The sequence below is a fragment of the Lichenostomus cassidix genome, unplaced genomic scaffold (genome assembly GCF_008360975.1).
Source record: "Lichenostomus cassidix isolate B80296 unplaced genomic scaffold, HeHo_3.0 HiC_scaffold_571, whole genome shotgun sequence".
NCBI lineage: Eukaryota > Metazoa > Chordata > Aves > Passeriformes > Meliphagidae > Lichenostomus > Lichenostomus cassidix.
Genome location: NW_028147673.1, coordinates 91643 through 111671, shown reverse-complemented (window position 1 = coordinate 111671; position 20029 = coordinate 91643). Strand labels below are relative to the sequence as shown.

Genomic DNA, 20029 nt, shown 5'->3' with positions numbered 1-20029 from the left:
TTGTTTTATTTATGTTCAATTTAGAGATTTTAGAGATTGGTTTAGGTGTGGAAAGACAAGGAATGAATCTGTCTGTAGACAGACAAAGGAATAAATCTGATACAGAACTTTGACCAGGGAATTCCACTTCAAATTAACATACTAATTGTCCCACCAATTAACACTGGTGTTGCAGGAGGTACAAAGACCTCCTCTGGGCTGAGGATTTTGCTGGTTTAGGTGTAGAAAGACAAGAAATAAATGTCTGTAAACAGGCAAAGAAACAAATCTGCTGCAGAACTTTGGGCAGGGAATCCCAAATCCCAGCCACCCCAAACCCCCCAGCAATCACCCCCTGCAGAACCCCAAACACTGTGCCAAGCCTGGAAAACCTCAGCCAAACCCCAGATGTGCAAGAAGGAACTTCATAACCTCCTGTGGTGTGAATTTTGGGGATTTTTGGGCTGGGATTTTGGGAAGGATACCTTGGGACAGGAGGAGGGGAATCCCCCAGGAATCACCCCCTGCAGAACCCCAAACATTGTGACAAGCCTGGAAAACCTCAGCCAAACCCCAAGCAAGAAGGAACTTCATAACCTCCTGTGGTGTGAATTTTGGGGATTTTTGGGCTGGGATTTTGGGCAGCATACCTTGGGACAGGAGGAGGGGGTGGTGGGGCTGCTCCTCTGCCCCTCCCAGGGACACCTCGGCCACGGGTGGGCTCTGGGACCCCGTTGAGATAGGAGAGCTCCAGGAACTGCTCCTGGCAGATGTCATCCATCATGTCCTGGAAAAGGGAGAGTTAGTTTGGGATGAAAACTCTGGGATGAAAATAACTGGGTGGAATTTGGTTCAGATTTTATTGGGATTTGCTGTGCCTTTTTTGGGGAAAAATGGATTCTTCTCAGTGGAAGAATAAAATAAATTAGAAGTAAGTAACTCTCTCCTGAAAAAAAGGGAGAATTAGCTTGGGAGAAAACTCTGGGATGAAAATAACTGGGTGGAATTTGGTTCAGATTTTACTGGGATTTGCTGTGGCTTTTTTGGCGAAAAATGGATTCTTCTCAGTGGAAGAATAAAATAAATTAGAAGTAAGTAACTCTCTCCTGAAAAAAGGGAGAGTTAGCTGGAGAGAACAGCTCTGGGATGAAAATAACTGGGTGGATAATTTGGGTTTTACTGGGATTTGCTGTGGCTTTTTTGGGGAAAAAAGTGTTCTTCTTAGTGGAAGAATAAAATGAGTTAAAAGTAAGTAACTCCTGAAAAAAGGAGAGAGTTAGCTGGGAGAAAACTCTGGGATGAAAATAACTGGGTGGAATTTGGTTCAGATTTTACTGGGATTTGCTGTGGCTTTTTTGGGAAAAAAGTGTTCTCCTTAGTGGAAGAATAAAAGAAGTTAGAAGTAAGTTTAGGGGGGAAAATAAAATAACTTAAAAGTTTCCCAGATTGTCTTGGGAGAGAAATCCCCACTGCAAGTGTTTTATGTCATCAGTCAGGGAATTTTTTTGTCTTTTTAACCATGATTCCTTCAGAATCCTGAAGGGTTCTGTGAAGCTGCCACACAGAGAGAACACTGCAGGAGGAGCACATCCATCCATCCCCCAAAAATCAAAATATGGAGCAAATCCATCCCCAAAAATCAAAATATGGAGCAAATCCATCCCTAAAAATTCAAAATGTGGAGCAAATCCATCCCTAAAAATCAAAATATGGAGCAAATCCATCCCTAAAAACTCAAAATGTGGAGCAAATCCATCCCTAAAAATCAAAATATGGAGCAAATCCATCCTCCAAAAATCAAAATGTGGAGCAAATCCATCCCTCAAAAATCAAAATATGGAGCAAATCCATCCCTAAAAATCAAAAGATGGAGCCAAATCCGTCCCCAAAAATCAAAAAGGACACCCACTGGGATGAGGAATTTCCTGACCTCCTCCATGGCGTGAGCCAGGAGGGCACAGTTTAGCAGGAAAATAAAATAGCTCATCCTGGGAGAGAAATCCCAACTCCAAGTGTTTTATATCATCACTCTGGGAATTTTTTGGTCTTTTTATTTGCAATTAGGGGAATAAAAAATGCCTTCCTGAAGGATTCAGTGAAGCTGCATCACACATAGAACACTGCAGGAGGAGCAAATCGCATCCATCAAAAATCAGAATACAGAGCAAATCCATCCCCCAAAAATCAGAATACAGAGCAAATCCATCCCCTAAAAATCAGAATACAGAGCAAATCCATCCCCCAAAAATCAGAATACAGAGCAAATCCATCCCCTAAAAATCAGAAAATGGAGCCAAATCCATCCCCCAAAAATCAGAAAATGGAGCAAATCCATCCCCAAAAATCAAAATATGGAGGAAATCCATCCCCAAAAATCAAAATATGGAGGAAATCCATCCCCAAAAATCAGAAAATGGAGCCAAATCCATCCCTAAAAAATCAAAATATAGAGCAAATCCACCCCATAGAATCGCCAAGCACACGCACCGGGACGAGGAATTTCTTGACCTCCTCCATGGCGTGAGCCATGAGCGCATAAGCCTCGCAGGGAGGGCCAAACACCTCGATGAACACGTGCAGGTCCATGTTGAGGTGAGCGTATTTGGGATCTCCTCCCTTGCGCAGCTCCTCCTCCTGGAATGAAATAATGAGAGAAAAAAATATATAAAATTTGTATTTTATATTAAATATAAATCTGTGAGTGTACTTGGGATCGCCTCCCTTGTGGAGCTCCTCCTTCTGCAGGGAAATAATGAGAGAAAAAATAAATATAAAATTTATATTTTATATTAAATATAAATCTGTGAGCGTATTTGGGATCGCCTCCATTGCACAGCTCCTCCTCCTGCAGGGAAATAATGAGAGAAAAAATAAATATAAAATTTATATTTATATTAAAGATAATATCTGTGAGCATACTTGGGATTGCCTCCCTTGTGGAGCTCCTCCTCCTGGAATGAAACAAAAAAATAAATATAAAATTTATATTTTATATTTATATTAAAGATAATATTTGTGAGCATACTTGGGGTCTCCTCCCTTGCACAGCTCCTCCTCCTGCAGGGAAATAATGAGAGAAAATAAAATATAAAATAGGTGATAGATGGAAGATTCTAAAGATAAAATCTGTGAGGGTATTTGGGATCTCCTCTCCTGTGGAGCTCCTCCTCCTGGAGTGAAACAAATAATCAGAGAAAATACAATATAAAATAGGTGATAGATGAAAGATTTTATCAAATATAAAACTGGTAATAGATAAAAGACTTTAATGATGAAATCTGTGAGCATATTTGGGATCTCCTCCCTTGCGCAGCTCCTCCTCCTGCAGGGAAATAATGAGGGAAAATAAAATATAAAATATAAAATATAAAATAGGTGATGGATGGAAGATTTTATCAAATATAAAACTGGTAAAGGATGAAAGATTTTAAAGATAAAATCTGTGAGTGTACTTGGGATCTCCTCCCTTGTGGAGCTCCTCCTCCTGGAATGAAACAAATAATGAGAGAAAAAAATTAAATATAAAATTGGTAATAGATAAAAGACTTTAAAGATTTGGGATCTCCTCCCGTGTGGAGCTCTTCCTCCTGGAGTGAAATAATGAGAGAAAATACAATATAACATATAAAATAGATGATAGATAAAAGATTTTAAAGATAAAATCTCTGAGTGTATTTTGGATCTCCTCTCTTGTGAAGCTCTTCCTCCTGGAATGAAGAAAACCACATTTAAATGAATAGTAAGGTAAAAAATGGATAAAATATAAAGATAAGATAGATAAATAATAAGAAATAGGTAATATATATATTTTTATAAATATTTAACCTGGAAGTGTCAAAACCTTTTTTAGTTTAGTGCTAAAATAAAATCAGAATATAGCTTCAGCTCTGCTGATTCTTAGCTCAGTTTTCAAAGTCATCAGGAATGAAAAAAACCCATATTTTCCCATTATTTTCTTTATTTTTCTTGTTAAAAGCACTCTGTGATTCACCAAAGAGTATCAGGAACAAACTGCTCCAACATCTCCAGTTAAGAATTTAAGAATTTTTAAAGATTTCAGAGAGAAATCTAAAAATAGGGATTTTTATCTTTTTCTGGAGGGTGAAAATATTCCTTTAGCAAATGGCTGTTCAGGGAGGACTTCGGATTAATCTTTATTTCATCAATTTTGTGGTTCATCTTTCAATAAAAAAAAATTTAAAAATTAAAAAATTTAAATATATATATAAAATTTAAAAAAAATTTTAAAAAATTGTCTGGTTTATATAAAAATTCTTTTTGTCAGATTTAATTTTTTACACAATTATTGGAGAGTCATTATTTCTAAAAGTGACAAAAAAAGGATTTTTTGGGGTTTTTTCCCTCACCTTGGCTTTGTCTCTCATGGACCCTTTTCCCAGCACAGAGATTTTTCTAAAATAATTTTATTATTTTATTATTTATATTTTTATCATTACTAATATTTTATTATTTTATTATTTTAATTTTACTATTTTATTAAAATTATTTTATTATTTTATTTTAAAAAAATTTATTAACAGAGATGATTCTAAAACTCTCTACATTATTTCTAAAAGTGACAAAAAAGGGATTTTTTTGGTTTTTTTCCCTCACCTTGGCTTTGTCTCTCATGGAACCTTTTACCAGTACAGAGATTTTTCTAAAATTATTTTATTATTAATAATATATTTATTATTTTTATTTTATTATTTTATTATTTTATTATTTTTATTTTATTATTTTATCTTTAAAAAAATTTTATTAAGAGATTATTGTAAAATTCTCTACATTATTTCTAAAAGTGACAAAAAAGGGATTTTTTGGGTGTTTTTTTCCCTCACCTTGGCTTTGTCTCTCATGGACCCTTTTCCCAGCACAGAGATTTTAGTCATTATTTCTAAAAGTGATAAAAAAGGGATTTTTTGGGTATTTTTTCTCCTCACCTTGGCTTTGTCCCTCATGGACCCTTTTCCCAGCACAGAGATTTTAGTCATTATTTCTAAAAGTGATAAAAAAGGGATTTTTTTTGGTTTTTTCTCCTCACCTTGGCTTTGTCTCTCATTGACCCTTTTCCCAGCACAGAGATTTTAGCTCCAGTTTCCTCCTGAAGTCTCTTGATGGTGTTGCCTTGAGGTCCCAAAATCTTCCCCACAAAGTTGAACTGGAAATGGAGGAAAAAAATGAAATAAAATGAGGTGCAGAGGTGGGAAGTTGGGATGAAAAGGTTTTGCTGGATGTGGTGTTGGAGGAGAAAAAAAAGCCAAAAAAAAAAGCAGCAAAAAAGGTATTAAAATATAAAAAAAATCCAAAAATAAAAGGAAAAAAAAACCCAAACCGAACCCAAAACCCAAAAAACAAAACAAAGAAAATCAAAACAAAACTAAAACACACAAAAAATACCAACAAAACCAAAAAAAACATTAAAAAACGACCCAAAATCCACCAAAAAAATCCATAAAAAACAGCAAAAAAACCCCCAAAATGCACAAAAATCCTAGGAAAAAACCCCAAAAATTCACAAAAAACCTACCAAAAAACCCCCAAAAATCCACCAAAAACCTACAAAAAAACCCAAAAAATCCATCAAAAACCTACAAAAAAAACCAAACCCAAAAATCCACTAAAAACCCCTCAAAAATCTACAAAAAAACCTATAAAAACCCCTCTAAAAATCCACAAAAAACCCACAAAAAATCTACAAAAAACCCCCAAAATCCACAAAAAAACTACAAAAAACCCACCAAAAATCCCACAAACTCCCCTCAAAAATCAAAAAACCAACCAAACAAGCAAAAAGTTCTAAAAATCCCCAAAAATCCCCCAAAAAACCCCAAAAAAACTCACTCCCTCCATTCTCTCCTCACCTCACCAACCAAAACCACACAGAAAAATTTAAATTTCAAAAATAAATATAAAACAAACAAATAAATAAATAAATAAAACCCAAATACTAACACAATATATAAATAAATCCATAAAAATAAATCATTTCAAATCCAAATTTCCAACCCAAATCCCTCAGAAAAAGCAGCAAATCCCAGAATTTTTAATTTTTGGGGATTTTTTTTCCAATTCCTCACCTTGGGGTATTGCTTGACAGGGATCAGAACTCTTTCCTTCAGTTTCATATTCTTGTGGGAAAATAAATCCAAATAATTCTCCTCCTCCTCCTTCTTGGTGCTTTCTCCCTTCTGGATTTTTTCAATTTCTAAATGGGATTAAAATAGGGTTAGAGGTGGAATGGGATGGATAAAAATCCTTTAAAAATGCCAAAATTTTCCCCCAAAAATGCCAAAATTAAAAAAAAAGCCAAAATTTCCCCCCAAAAAGGCCAAAATTTCCCCCAAAATGCCAAAATTTCCCAAAAAATGCCAAAATTTAAAAAAAGCGCCAAAATTTCAAAAAAAGGCCAAAATTTCCCCCAAAAATATGCCAAAATTTCCCAAAAAAAAAGCCAGAATTTCCCCCAAACTGCCAAAATTCCCTCCAAAAATGGGATTATGGATCAAAATAAAAGCAAATATTTGGAGAACCCAAAAGAAAATTGCTCTAAATGCAGCATTCACCCTAAACCTACAAAAAAAACCCCAAAAAATTACACTAAAATTAGTTTTTTTGCCCTAATGTGACAGAAATTGGATGAGGAATCAGCACCAGTTTTATAAACAAGCACAACTCCCTGGCTTGAGAAGCATCTCTGACCACAAGGAAAAAAAAAAATAAATCCAAATAAATCATTTCCTTAAGGAAATGGCATCGAATAATCACTAATTGAAAAGGAAATCTCATAGAATAATCACTAATTTAAAAGGAAATATCATAGATTAATCACTATTTTAAAGGGAAATCTCATGGAATAATCAGTATTTTGAAAGGAAATCTCATTGAATAATCACTATTTTAAAGGGAAATCTCATGGAATAATCACTATTTCAAAAGGAAATGTCACCAAATAATCACTATTTTAAAAGGAAACCTCATTGAATCATCATTATTTTAATTATTTTGTTACAAGCCCAGGAATATAAATTGGGGTTTAGCTGGAAGATGTGGACAAAAACCTCCAAGATTTCCAGTGAGGGAAGTTCAAACCATGACACAGAATTGGGATAAAAAACCTGAATTTTGGATTTCCCCTCCCAGCAGCCTCTTGGCTCCCTGATTTTGGGATAACCCAGCCTGAGACATTGGGGACAAATGGCAAAAAATCCACTTGGGAAGGCAGGAATTGAGGGAATCTTAGAAAATCCGGGAAAAAGGTGAGCTGTGGGATGTGGGAGAAGCTCCTGGGATGGAAAATTTGGAACTGGAATGGTCATAGCAATGGGAACAGCTAACATTGCTGCCAAAATTAAATAAAATACGGATTGGGAAGAGCAACAGGGAAATGATTTTGGGATAACCCAGCCTGAGACAAATGGCAAAAAATCCACTTGGGAAGGCAGGAATTGAGGGAATATCAAAAAATCCAGGAAAAAGGGGAGCTGTGGGATGTGGGAGAAGTTCCTGGGATGGAAAATTTGGAACAGGAATGGCCACAGCAGTGAGAACAGCTAACATTGCGTCAAAACAGAACAAAATACAGATATGGAAGTGCAATGGGGAAATGATTTTGGGATAACCCAGCCTGAGATATTGGGGACAGTGGCAAAAAATCCACTTGGGAAGGCAGGAGTTGAGGGAATCTCAGAAAATCCGGGAAAAAGGTGAGCTGTGGGATGGAAAAGTGGGAACAGGAATGGTCACAGCAGTGGAAACAGCTAAGAACACTGAAAATGGAACAAAATATGGATTGGGAAGTGCAACAGGGAAATGATTTTGGGATAACCCAGCCTGAGATATTGGGGAAAATGAAGAAAATCCACTTGGGAAGGCAGGAATTGAGGGAATCTCCACTTCAGCACAGCCTGGAATCCACGTGGGACAAGTTCAGCGTGACAACTGTGATCCCAAACTGTCAAAATGGAACAAAATACGGACATGGAAGTACAACAGGGAAATGATTTTGGGATAACCAGCCCGAGATATTGGGGGAAAATGGCAAAAAATCCACTTGGGAAGGCAGGAAAGAGGTGAGCTGTGGGATGTGGGATGTGGGAGAAGCCCCTGGGATGGAAAAGTGGGAACAGGAATGGCCACAGCCTTGGGAAGCTCAGAGCTGAGCAGCTCTTTTCCCCTGGAGTCTCTCTGTGAGATAAAAATGGCTAAAATCGCCAAAAAACCTCAAAATCTACAGTTTCTACACACAAATTTACACACATCACACCACCAGCAGCTTCTCTGAGCTCTTCACTGCATAAATCCAAAGGGAAAAAAGGGATTTGCTGGTTGCTGTGGAAGAGGAAAGTCACACAGACCCTAAACCCCAGGAGGGAAATGTGGATTGGGTTTGAACATGCAAGAAATCCCTGTTTGCAGTTTCTCTTTAGGAGAACAGAACCCTAAATGTGGCCAATTTCATCTCAGGAAGGGAAATGTGGATTGGGTTTGATCATGCAAGAAATCCCAGTTTCTCTTTATTATTTATTAATTTATTCTCTTTGTTATTTAGGGGAACAGAACCCTAAATGTGGCAAATTTCATCCCAGAGTCCATGGATCAGGAATCCAAAATAACCCAATCACTCCTTGCTCCTAAAAAAACCCCAATTCCCTGTGGAAACGCAGCCTCAGGGTCACCACAGTGCTTTAATATGATATTTTTACAGAAATGAAAGCAGAATTCCTGCAGGGCTCCCTCCCTGAGGCAGGCAGGCTGAGCAACTTCCACCCCTGGAGAAATAAAATAAAATAAAGTAAAATAAAATAAAATAAAATAAAATAAAATAAAATAAAATAAAGGCTGGAAAAGGAATTCTGCTGCCACTGGGGATGATTTCTGTGTCTGGAAGTCATTCTGCAGCACATCTTTGGCCCAGAGTGGAATTCCAAAGCACAGCAGTCGGAAATTCCCAGGAATCCAGAGCAGGCTGGGGATCACCCAGGCAAAAAAAAATTACCTAAAACCATCATTTTTACCTCAAATTCTTCCTTATTGTCTCCCTGCTCAGCTCACCCTGAGAATGCTCCCAAAAAATGGTGATTTTTAAAATATCCAAAGAATCACGAAACACCTGGAGCTGTTCCAACCTGAAGCCTCCCAAAGCTGCAATCAGCAACTTTTTCTAAAACTTTAATCAATTTAAAATTAATAAAAAACCCTCCAAAATCCTCCTTACCCCCCTCAAGTGAGGGAGGCTTTGCTCTCTGTGTGGGAATTTGCAAACTCCTGGGGTTTCCTTTGGCCAGGAGGATTTTATCAACCAAACCTTGAGGATTTTATCAATCAAACCCATTAAAGTGATGGAAAATCCCATTACAAAACTCATTTATTTCAAGCAGGACGCTGCCCAGTGATGATCTCTCCCGGTTTTTTTGCACAATGGGAGAGACAGCAATTCCCAGGAATTATGGAATTCGTTATGAAAACCTCATAAAGCCTCTCCAGCTGCACCAAACCTCAGCATTTGCAGTGAAAATAAATAATTTAAATAAATAATTTAAAAACTGGGGAGGTTAAATCCCCACCGAGCAGGGAAAGCAGGAAGGGGCAGGGAATGTTTGAATTTATTCCCTGTTTTAAGCTGGAAGGAGCTGAATGGGCTGGATGGAGGGGAGATCTAGGGAAATCAATCCACGGAGATCCAGGGAGATCCAGGGAGACAAACCCAGGGAAATCCAGGCAGATTCAGGGAAATCCAGGGAGATCAATCCAGAGAGATCCAGGGAAATAAATTCAGGGAAATCCAAGGAGATCCAGAGAGATCCAGAGAAATCCAAGGAAATAAACCCAGGGAAATCCAAGGAGATCCAGGGAAATCCAAGGAAATAATTTCAGGGAAATCCAAGGAGATCCAGGGAAATCCAAGGAAATAATTTCAGGGAAATCCAAGGAGATCCAGGGAAATCCAAGGAAATAATTTCAGGGAAATCCAAGGAGATCCAGGGAAATCCAAGGAAATAATTTCAGGGAAATCCAAGGAGATCCAGGGAAATGCAAGGAAATAATTTCAGGGAAATCCAAGGAGATCCAGGGAAATGCAAGGAAATCAATCCCAGGAAATCCAGGGAGATCCAGGGAAATAAACCCAGGGAAATCCAGGAAAATCAATCCAGGGAAATCCAAGGAAATCCAGGGAGACAAATGCAATGAAATCCAAGGAGATCCAGGGAAATCAATCCAGGGAAATCCAGGGAAATCCAGAGAAATAAATCCAGGGAAATTCAAGGAGATTCAGGGATATCCAAGGAGATCAATCCAGGGAAATAAATCCAGGGAAACCCAGGGAAATAAAGGGAGATCCAGGGAGATCAATCCAGGGATATCCAAGGAGATCAATCCAGGGAAATAAATCCAGGGAAACCCAGGGAAATAAAGGGAGATCAGGGGAGATCCAGGGAGATCAAGCCAGGGAGATCCAAGGATATCAATCCACGGAGATCCAAGGATATCAATCCAGGGAGATCCAGGGAAGTAAACCCGGGGAAATCCAGGGAAATCAATGCAGGGAAATCCAAGGAGATCCAAGGAAATCAATCCAGGGAGATCAATCCAGGGAAATCGGAGCTTTCAGGCGATTGGCCAGGGCGATGGGGAAGGCGAGGAGCTCGGCCGGGCACAGAACAAAGCCTGCCATTTCCAGTCCTTCCCCGGGCTCTGACACAGATTTCCAGCCGGGAAAAATCCCAAAAACGGCTCGCCGGGATTGCAAAACCTCCCCAGGCTCTTTGTGGTGCTTTTTTTGGTTTCTCTCTCCGCAGGGATGGAAGGGCTGCCCTGATTTAAGCTGGGACAGAGCTCCTTTCGTTCTGGGGTCGGTATGGGAATTACATCGGGGTTTTGGCTTTTTTTGGGGTTTTTCCCGAGCAGCCTTGACCCCAAGATTTCTCAGAAAGGAGAGGTCAGGGGGTGGCAGGACAGGTCACTGCAGTGTCCAAAGGGACATTAAGGGACATTGCATCCCTGCCACTGTCATTCCCACCTAGAAACTGGGAAAGAGCTGGAGGAGGAATTGGGCATCGCTCGTTTCTCCTCACCGTTAAAATCATCATCATCATCATCAGCCCATTCAGCATCATCACCGCGTTGTATTTCAATTACCAACCGGTTATCTCAGCCCTCAGAGGTTTAGATTCCCTTGGTTTAGATTCCCTTGGTTTGGATTCTCCTGGTTTAGATTCCCTTGGTTTTGGTTCTCCTGGTTTAGATTCCCTTGGTTTTGATTCCCTTGGTTTGGATTCTCCTGGTTTTGATCCTCCTGGTTTAGATTCCCTTGGTTTTGATTCCCTTGGTTTGGATTCCCTTGGTTTTGATTCTCCTGGTTTTGATTCTCCTGGTTTTGATTCCCTTGGTTTGGATTCCCTTGGTTTAGATTCTCCTGGTTTTGATTCTCTTGGTTTTGATTCCGTTGCTTTGGATTCTCCTGGTTTAGATTCCCTTGGTTTAGATACTCTTGGTTTTGATTCTCCTGGTTTAGATACTCTTGGTTTTGATTCTCCTGGTTTAGATACCCTTGGTTTTGATTCTCCTGGTTTAGATACCCTTGGTTTTGATTCTCCTGGTTTAGATACCCTTGGTTTTGATTCTCCTGGTTTAGATACCCTTGGTTTTGATTCTCCCCACTCCCCGCCCGCCTGAGGTCACACCACAAGGGCTAACACAATATAATTTAACACAAAACTTCTGGCTCTGCGGATTTAGCCGAGATTACACAGGAAAACACCTAATTTAACCCCTCCGGGGGATCTCACCCCAACACCCACCCCATCCATCGAACACCCACAGAATCCACCCGAACAAACACCCACAGAATCCACCCGAACAAACACCCACAGAATCCAGCCGCCCTACCCGCGCTGAGCAGCTGCATGGCGTGCGTGAAGGAAGGGTCCAGGCTGTCCTTCTCGGCCATCAGCTCGGGCAGATACTTGTTCTCCGGCTCCATCTTGCCGCCGCCGACCATCGCCCCGCCTGAGGACCCGCCGTGAGGGGGCTGCGCCCCGCCGCTCGCCCCTCGGCCCGCTCCGCCTCGGCCGGCCCGGCGCGCCTGGGCTGCTCGCCCTCCGGGACCCTGTCCCCGCGACAGGCGGCCGGCGGGGTCGTCGCGGCGGTGCATAAGGCGGTGGCGGGGCGGGGAGGGCGGGCAGGGCCGGGCGCGGCGAGGGGAGAGCGGCGGCAGCGCTGCGGCCACACCGCCCGCCCGCGCAGCCACAGCAGCGCCGGAAGTGCCGGCAGGGAGCTCCGCCCGCCGCGCCGTGAGGGGAGTGACACCCGCCCGCCCGGAGAGCTGCCGCGCATGCGGAGAGCGGAGCCGCTCTGGCCTGGTGGGATTCGAACCCGTGGGGTGAGGGGAGCTGCGGAATTGCGGGATGGGATTCGAACCGGCGGCCTGATTTTCGGGCTGGGATTCGAACCGGCGGCCTCAGGGAAGCGGTTGGGATTCGAACCCGCGGTGTAAGGGGAGCTGCGGAATTGCGGGGTGGGACTCGAACCCGTGGACTTAGGGCAGCCGGGGAATTTCGGGCTGGGATTCGAAGCCGCGGTCTCAGGGGAGCCTGGGGGTTTCGGGCTGGGATTCGAACCCGAGGCCTGAATTTCGGGGTGGGATTCGAACCCGGGGTCTGAGGGGAGTTGCGGAATTGCGGGGTGGGATTCTAACCAGTGGTCTCAGGGGAGCCGGGGAATTTCGGGCTGGGATTCGAACCCGCGGCGTCAGGGAAGCGGTTGGGATTTGAACGCGTGGGCTCAGGGGAGCAGGGGAATTTCGGGCTGGGATTCGAACCCGCGGGCTCGGGGGAGCTGCGGAATTGCGGGGTGGGATTCGAACCGGCGGCCTTAGGGGTGGGATTCGAACCGGCGGTCTCAGGGGAGCCGGGGGATTTCGGACTGGGATTCGAACCCGTGGCCTCAGAGGAATTTCCGGGTGGGATTCGAACCCTCGGCCTGAATTCCGGGCTGGGATTCGAACCGGCGGTCTTAGGGGAATTTCGGGGTGGGATTCGAACCCGTGGCCTTTGGGGATGCAAGTGATGCCTAAAAAGCTGATAAAAATAAAACACACCGCAGTAGAGGGAAAAAGGGTTTTACTTTGGTTTTAACAGGATCCCATCGTCCAAGGTGGAACCACACCGAGGAGCACACCATGTACAACGTGTACACAATTTTACGGACTTCACAAATTAGCATATCTATCTAAAATCCCCCGATAGGCAAGCTAACAAATGAAGCAATCATCCCCCTGTTCTAATTATCCCCTCCTAAATGAGGCTACAATCCAGTTTACAAGAACATGTTCCAGAGAGGAGGCTCCGTTTAAGGTTGGATCCTCTTGTTTGGAGATAGCAGGGATGTTTTGTCTTCCCCAGAGAGCTCTGAAATATCAGAGTACAAGGGTAATAAACGTAGGGCTGAGATACAGGGAGTGAAAGGTACAGGGAAAGGGTATAAAATGTATAAAAAGGGTATAAAAAGAGTATAAAGGACAAAAACCATCAGGCATCACAGGGAATCATGGAGTCAGGGAATAGTGGAATTATGGATGGATAAAATAGAGTTAAGTAGAAACAAAGTTAGAGTGAATTATAACTATGTAAGAGTTGGAGTTTGCTAGAAATGTGGTGAGAAATACATGGGAATAGATGTCTGTTAAACTGATAAACCACAAACCAGAGATCAACCTGCCCTGAAGGAATAAAAAGAAACAAACCTGATGCATCCTAAGAAATCTGTGATTTCCAGTCACACCTCCCTGGGCAGAGTGTCAATAAATTGAATTAGAGCTAAAGAACACTTCAGCCTTCAGCCCTGAGCCAAACCAGCACACTGAGGTATCTCCAGCCTGGCGGAGAGCGGAATAGAGGGAAGGAGGAATGATTGGAGTGGAAATGGTTTTTTGGACTTAATGAATATGTAAATTACAGAAAGTACTTCAGTGCACATTGAAATGAATAGGGTGTGGGACTGAGAATGAGGCAAACAGCCACTCCGTAAGGCTTTGTTCTCCTAAGAAATGTTCAATATTATATTCCTAAAAACGCCGGCTGGTGAATTTGTCTGTATCACGGGGAAGCGGACCCACGGCTCGTTCATTCACCGGCGCTGCCGGGGGATGCTGTGCTTCCAGGGGGACAGAGCTGGACGCACCAGTGCTTCTCCCCGTGTTCCTGACCCAGGGCCCGATCCCAAATCCCAACCTCAAATCCCCATCCCAATCCCCATCCCAAATCCCGAATCCAAATCCCCATCCCCATCCCAAATCCCGATCCCAATCCCAGTTTCCCAATCCCCAAATCCCCAATCCAATCCCGATCCCAATCCCAGCACAGCCCATTGAATCCCAACCCGTGGGAACCCCCTGCCGGACCGAACCACTGCCCGCTCGGGGGGAGCGGGCTGTACCAACACGCCGGGGCAGGGGGGTGCTGGGTGCTGGGCCCGGTGCACGTGCGGGCAGCGGGCCGGTCCAAGTGCGCGGGGCGGCGGGGGGAGCCGGGCCGTACCAAGGTGACAGTGGGCGAGCCGCCCGCCGGCCGTACCACTGCGCCAGGCGGGGGGAGAGGGCTGTACCATGTTGTTCAAGGGGGGCTGTGATAAAAGCAGCGGGATGGAAGGAGATGGAAGGAGAACCTCCCGCTGGGGCAGCGTGTTATCCAACCTGCTGTTATCCAACCTGCTGTTGTTATCCAACCTGGCGTTATCCAACCTGGCGTTATCCAACCGGGCTTTGAGCAATTCCAACCTCGGGGCATTCCCCAGCCTGTGCCGCGCTCACAGCGAGCAATTCCCTTCCTACATCGCTCCGTGTCTCACCTCTGCAGCTCCTGCCGAGGAATCCTCACCGGGAATCCCCTCCGGATGATACAGGAGAATCAGAAGTTAGGAGAGACCTTGGCAGGAACTGCTCAGCACACAATATATCTACCGACTCAGCATCCATTGTGTTTGCCAAACAAGGACTGTGATAATCTGGAACTTCCACGCTGGCAAAAAACCCCCAAATTTGTTGTTCTGGCCTTTGGATGGAGAGAAGATCAGTCAAAAAGACCTTCTGCACAGAGCCCTCCATCAAACAGAACTGCACAGGCGCAAGGGTGTAAAAATGACTTTTGAGCTCGTTATAATGCAAAGCGGGGATAGGTTGTGCATATGGATAAGAGAATTGGGAAACTCTGAATTTGTAACTTGAGTCTATTGAACTCCATTGAACTTATAGCTCAGTATATATACATAAATATATATATATATACTGAGCAATGCGGGACTGACGCCGCGCGTGTCTTTGGAGGGCCACCTCCCTCTGCAATAACCATACCGCCTTCACAACTTAAAATCCTACAGGTTGGGAAGTTTTGCCTCTTTCCTAAATCACCAGAAAGCGCCGCGTGCGCACCTCCCATCCCCAGCCATGCTCCCCTCCGCGCGGCGAATGGACTCGCCCAGCGCGCTGCCCGGGGCGGGGCGGACCGTACCATGTTCCAAGCGCGGGGGGTGTGCATGGCGGGCCGTACCACCATAGCGGGCGGGCCATACCATGTGCCCGCTGTGGGGGCGCAGGGCGGGCCGTACCACGGGCGGCGCGGGGGGGCGCGGCCTGTGCGCTCGGAGCCGTGAGGCGGCGCGCGGCTCTCGGTGTCTCCGGCCGGCCCGGGCCCAGCGCTGCCCAGCCCCGACACGGGCCCAGCGCTGCCCAGCCCCGACACGGGCCCCGCCGCCCGCCCGCCGCCCCGCCCGACCCCGCCGGGCCCCCGGCCCGCTCAATGCCCAGGGTGAGGGCCGCTGAGGGGAGCGGGAGGCGGGCAGAGGCTGCGGCCGCCGCCCGGGGAGGAAGGAGGGAAGGGAAGGGGAATGCCGGGTGTGCTCGGCTGCCGGAGGGATCCCCTGCTCCGGGGGGCTGCTCAGGCCCCTGGGGGTGCTCTGGAGGGGTTGGGGCTCTGTGGGGCTGCTCTGGAGGGTGTGGGGCTGGCAGGGGCTGAGGGGCTGCTTGGGGTGGGTTTGGGGTCTATGAGGGTTTCGCTGAGCTGCAGGGCTGATTTGGGGTGGGTTTGGGGTCTGTGAGGCTCTGTCTGTGCTGTAGGGGCTGGTTGGGGTGGGATTTGGGGTCTATGAGGGTTTCGCTGAGCTGAAAGGCTGATTTGGGGTGGGATTTGGGGTCTATGAGGGTTTCGCTGAGCTGAAAGGCTGATTTGGGGTGGGATTTGGGGTCTATGAGGGTTTCGCTGAGCTGAAAGGCTGATTTGGGGTGGGTTTGGGGTCTGTGAGGCTCTGTCTGTGCTGAGGGGCGGCTTGGGGTGGGATTTTTGGTACACAGAGCTCTATCTGAGCTGCAGAGCTGCTTTGGGTGGGATTTGGGGTCCAGGAGGGTTTCGCTGAGGTGAAGAGCTGATTTGGGTGGGATTTGGGGTACACAGGGCTCTGTCTGAGCTGCAGGGCTGATTTGGGGTGGATTTGGGGTCTATGAGGCTCTGTCTGTGCTGTAGTGTTTATTTGGGGCGAAATTTGGGGTCCAGGAAGCTCTCTCTGTGCTGAAGGGCTGCTTTGGGGTGGATTTGGGGTGCAGGAGGCTCTGTCTGAGCTAAAGAGCTGCTGTGGGGTGGGATTTGGGGTCTAGGAAGCTCTTGCTGAGCTGGAGTATTTATTTGGGGTGGATTTGGGGTCTATGAGGCTCTATCTGAGCTGCAGGGCTGGTTTGGGGTGGATTTGGGGTCCAGGAGGCTCTTACTGAACTGTAGGGCTAATTTGGGGTCCAGGAAGCTCTCTCTGTGCTGCAGGGCTGGTTTGGGGTGGATTTGGGGTCTATGAGGCTCTGTCTGTGCTGAAGGGCTGATTTGGGTGGGATTTGGGGTGCAGGAGGGTTTCACTGAGCTGCAGGGCTGATTTGGGGTGGATTGGGGGTCTATGAGGCTCTATCTGAGCTGCAGGGCTGGTTTGGGGTGGGTTTGGGGTCTATGAGGCTCTGTCTGTGCTGCAGGGCTGGTTTGGGGTGGATTTGGGGTGCAGGAAGCTCTCTCTGTTCTGCAGGGCTGGTTTGGGGTGGATTTGGGGTGCAGGAAGCTCTCTCTGTTCTGCAGGGCTGATTTAGGGAGCCCTTCCTGTTCCGGAGGAATCCCCAGCCTGTGGGGTTTGTTTCGGGGGATTTTTTGGGGCTTTTAGGGCTGGCTGGGTGCGAGGAGCAGCTTTGGGGTCACCTGTGGGGTCCCAGGGGCTAGGTGAGTGTCCCCAGGGTGTTTGGGGACAGTGGCACTGGCCTGCAGCCCTGGGGGTGATTTTTGGGGTTTTCCCTCGTTTATGGGATGAGGAGGGAGTCAGTGGGGTCACCCCTCATTTGGGGGCTGCGAGGAGTGAACCCCAAAGGGTTTAGGGGAGCAGGAGGAGTCCAAACCCCTCTTGAACCCAATTTTGGGGGATTTTTGGGAAGTGAGGGCATTTCCTGTGGGATTGGAACAGCAGGAGGACAAGGATGGTGATTGAGGAGGAATTTACCTGCTTTGGGGGGAAATAGGAAGGGAAAAGGTGTTCCTGATTCCTTCGTGGATTTGGGGACAAATTTGAGAAAACCAGTTATTTTGGAGGGGAAGCAGCAGCCTCGAGGTGGTCTGTAAAGGATTGAAATATTATTATTTTTGTTTTTGTATTTAGGGCTGGACAAGGCAGGACTTTGCTGTTCCTCTGTAAAGGCTGAAGGATTGAAATATTTTTATTTTTCTGTTTAGGGCTGGACAAGGCAGGGCTGTGCCATTCCTCAGGCTGGAGGTGGTCTGTAAAGACTGAAAAATTTAAATATTATTGGTTTTTTTTTGTAGTTAGGGCTGGACAAGGCAGGGCTGTGCCATTTCTCAGGCTCGAGGTGCTCTGTAAAGGATTGAAATTTATTTTATTTTTTAATATTTAGGGCTGGACAAGGCAGGGCTGTGCTGTCCCTCAGGCTGCAGGGGAGCAGGAAAGTCTGAAGGATTGAAATATATTTATTTTTATTTTTGTATTTAGGGCTGGACAAGGCAGAGCCCTGCCTGCCGTTGCTCTGTAAAGTGCCGTTGCTCTGTAAAGGCTGAATGATTGAAATATTATTTTTATTTTTGTGTTTAGGGCTGGACAAGGCAGGGCTGTGCTGTCCCTCAGGCTGCAGGGGAGGAGGAAAGGAAGGCTGGCCAGGATGTGGTGGTTTTCCTGGGGGCAGGGCCGGCTTGCCTGTGGGATTTGGGGCTGAAACGGGGGGGAACCGATGGATTTTTGGGGCTAAAACAGGGGGGAACCAACAAATTTCTGAGCCAACCAGAAAATCCTGGTGTGGCTCAGAGTGACCTGAGGCAGGAAGGGTGGATTCCTCGGGGTGAGGAGGAGCTGAGGTTTGGGATTTTGGGGTTTTAGGGGCACAGGGGGGGAAGGGCTGGAAGTGTCCTGCCTGGTGTTTGCTGGGTGGGATCTGTCACCAGCTGCATTTTGTCCCCCCGGGGCACTCTGTGCTGCTTTGGGGCAAGGAGGAGGAGGAGGAAGGAGGAGGAAGGCAGAAATTTGGCTTTGAGGAGGAGGAAGGCAGAAGTTTGGTGAGGAGGAGGAGGAGGAAGAAGGCAGAAATTTGGCTTTGAGGAAGAGGAGGAGGAAGGCAGAAATTTGGCTTTGAGGAAGAGGAGGAGGAAGGCAGAAATTTGGCTTGGAGGAAGAGGAGGGAAGCAGAAATTTGGCTTTGAGGAGGAGAAGGAAGGCAGAAATTTGGCTTGGAGGAGGAAGAGGAGGAAGGCAGAAATGTGGCTGGGAGGAGGAGGAGGAGGAGGAGGAAGGCAGAAATTTGGGGTTGAGGAGGAAGAAGAGGAGGGAAGCAGAAATTTGGCTTTGAGGAGGAGGAAGGCAAAAATTTGGCTTTGAGGAGGAGGAGGAAGGAGGAAGGCAGAAAATGTCTTGGAGGAGGAGGAAGGCAGTAATTTGGCTTGGAGGAGGAAGAGGAGGAAGGCAGAAATTTGGCCTGGAGGAAGAAGAGGAGGAGGAGGAGGAAGAGGGAAGCAGAAATTTGGCTTGGAGGAAGAGGAGGAGAAGGAGGAAGGCAGAAATTTGGCTTTGAGGAAGAGGAAGGCAGAAATTTGGCTTTGGGGAGGAGGAGGAGGAGAAGGAGGAAGGCAGAACTTTGGCTTGGAGGAGGAAGAAGGCAGAACTTTGGCTTGGAGGAAGAGGAGGAGGAAGGCAGAAATTTGGCTGTGAGGAGGAGGAGGAGGAGGAAGGCAGAAGTGTGGCTTTGCAAGGCTCCTGTATCAATGGCAACTCGCCTGGAAACTCCCCGAGTGAAGCAGGCAGGGTCTGACTCAGAACTGCAGCGAGGATTTGAAGGAGAGGAAAAAGAAAAAAAAACTTAAAAAATTTTAAAAAAGAGAGAAAAACCCACCACTAACAGCAGCCAGAAAACTCTTTCTCCTCATGACTCAACATGTAAGAAATCCTTGGATTTAACCAAGTTGAGGTAGGAGTTGCACAGCCAGCAATACTCAGCATCTAGTTGTGATTTAATTTATTTTTTTTGTAGCTGCACCTCATAAACTCCCAGCAAATGATCCCAGGCTTAACTCCCTGCAGAGAATGAAGGAATTAATTAATTAATCCCTTCCAGGCTGCAGTGCTGGGGGCAGAGCTGGGCTGTGCTCAGGGTGATTCCTGGACTTTGGAATTCCCTGCAGGGAGAGATCCATGGATTTCCATGAGTCACCAGGGAGAGCTGCTGAGTCATGGAAAGGCAGGCAGGGTGGAAAGGGAGGCTGTGGGGTGATTTAGAGATCAGGGAAAGAGTTCCTGGCTGGGATGGAATTCCCAGAGAATTCCCTGGAAGTGTCCAAAAGCAGCTTGGAGCAAGCTGGGGTAATGAAATTTATTCCCTGCTCACATTTCGTGGAATGATCCTCAATATTCCCTCCAACCCAAACCATTCTGGGATTTGTAGCTTTGGAAATGTGGTTTTGGACAATATTTTGGGAGGGAAAAACACATTTTTGGTGATGTTGCTGCCCTGGCAGAGAGGATCTGGTGCTTCTAG

The 20029-nt window shown here is 45.7% G+C and overlaps 1 protein-coding gene and 1 long non-coding RNA gene across 2 annotated transcripts; one reads left to right on the top strand and one right to left on the bottom strand.

The window, feature by feature from the left end:
- Positions 1-526: 526 nt before the first annotated feature.
- On the bottom strand, positions 527-12184 carry LOC146420954 (KH domain-containing, RNA-binding, signal transduction-associated protein 1-like). The gene is made up of 5 exons (XM_085047862.1): positions 11869-12184; positions 6060-6187; positions 5024-5140; positions 2467-2613; positions 527-766 (listed from the first exon to the last, which is right to left on the bottom strand). The coding sequence occupies exons 1-5, from the start codon at positions 12131-12133 to the stop codon at positions 542-544; spliced, it is 882 nt and encodes a 293-aa protein (XP_084903988.1). The 5' UTR covers positions 12134-12184; the 3' UTR covers positions 527-541.
- Positions 12185-12746: 562 nt separating this feature from the next.
- Positions 12747-14051, top strand: LOC146420953 (uncharacterized). The gene is made up of 2 exons (XR_014848869.1): positions 12747-12831; positions 13119-14051. It is a non-coding gene; the product is annotated as an uncharacterized LOC146420953 (long non-coding RNA).
- Positions 14052-20029: the final 5978 nt, after the last annotated feature.

Excerpts from the sequence above, each read along its gene's own strand:
- LOC146420954 (XM_085047862.1), bottom strand. The coding sequence starts at position 12,133 with ATGCACCGCCGCGACGACCCCGCCGGCCGCCTGTCGCGGGGACAGGGT. Across the intron at positions 2,614-5,023 it reads CAATGAGAGACAAAGCCAAG|GAGGAGGAGCTGCGCAAGGG; the intron begins GTGAGGAGAAAA and ends ATTTCATTCCAG. Across the intron at positions 767-2,466 it reads TCAAGAAATTCCTCGTCCCG|GACATGATGGATGACATCTG; the intron begins GTGCGTGTGCTT and ends TCCCTTTTCCAG.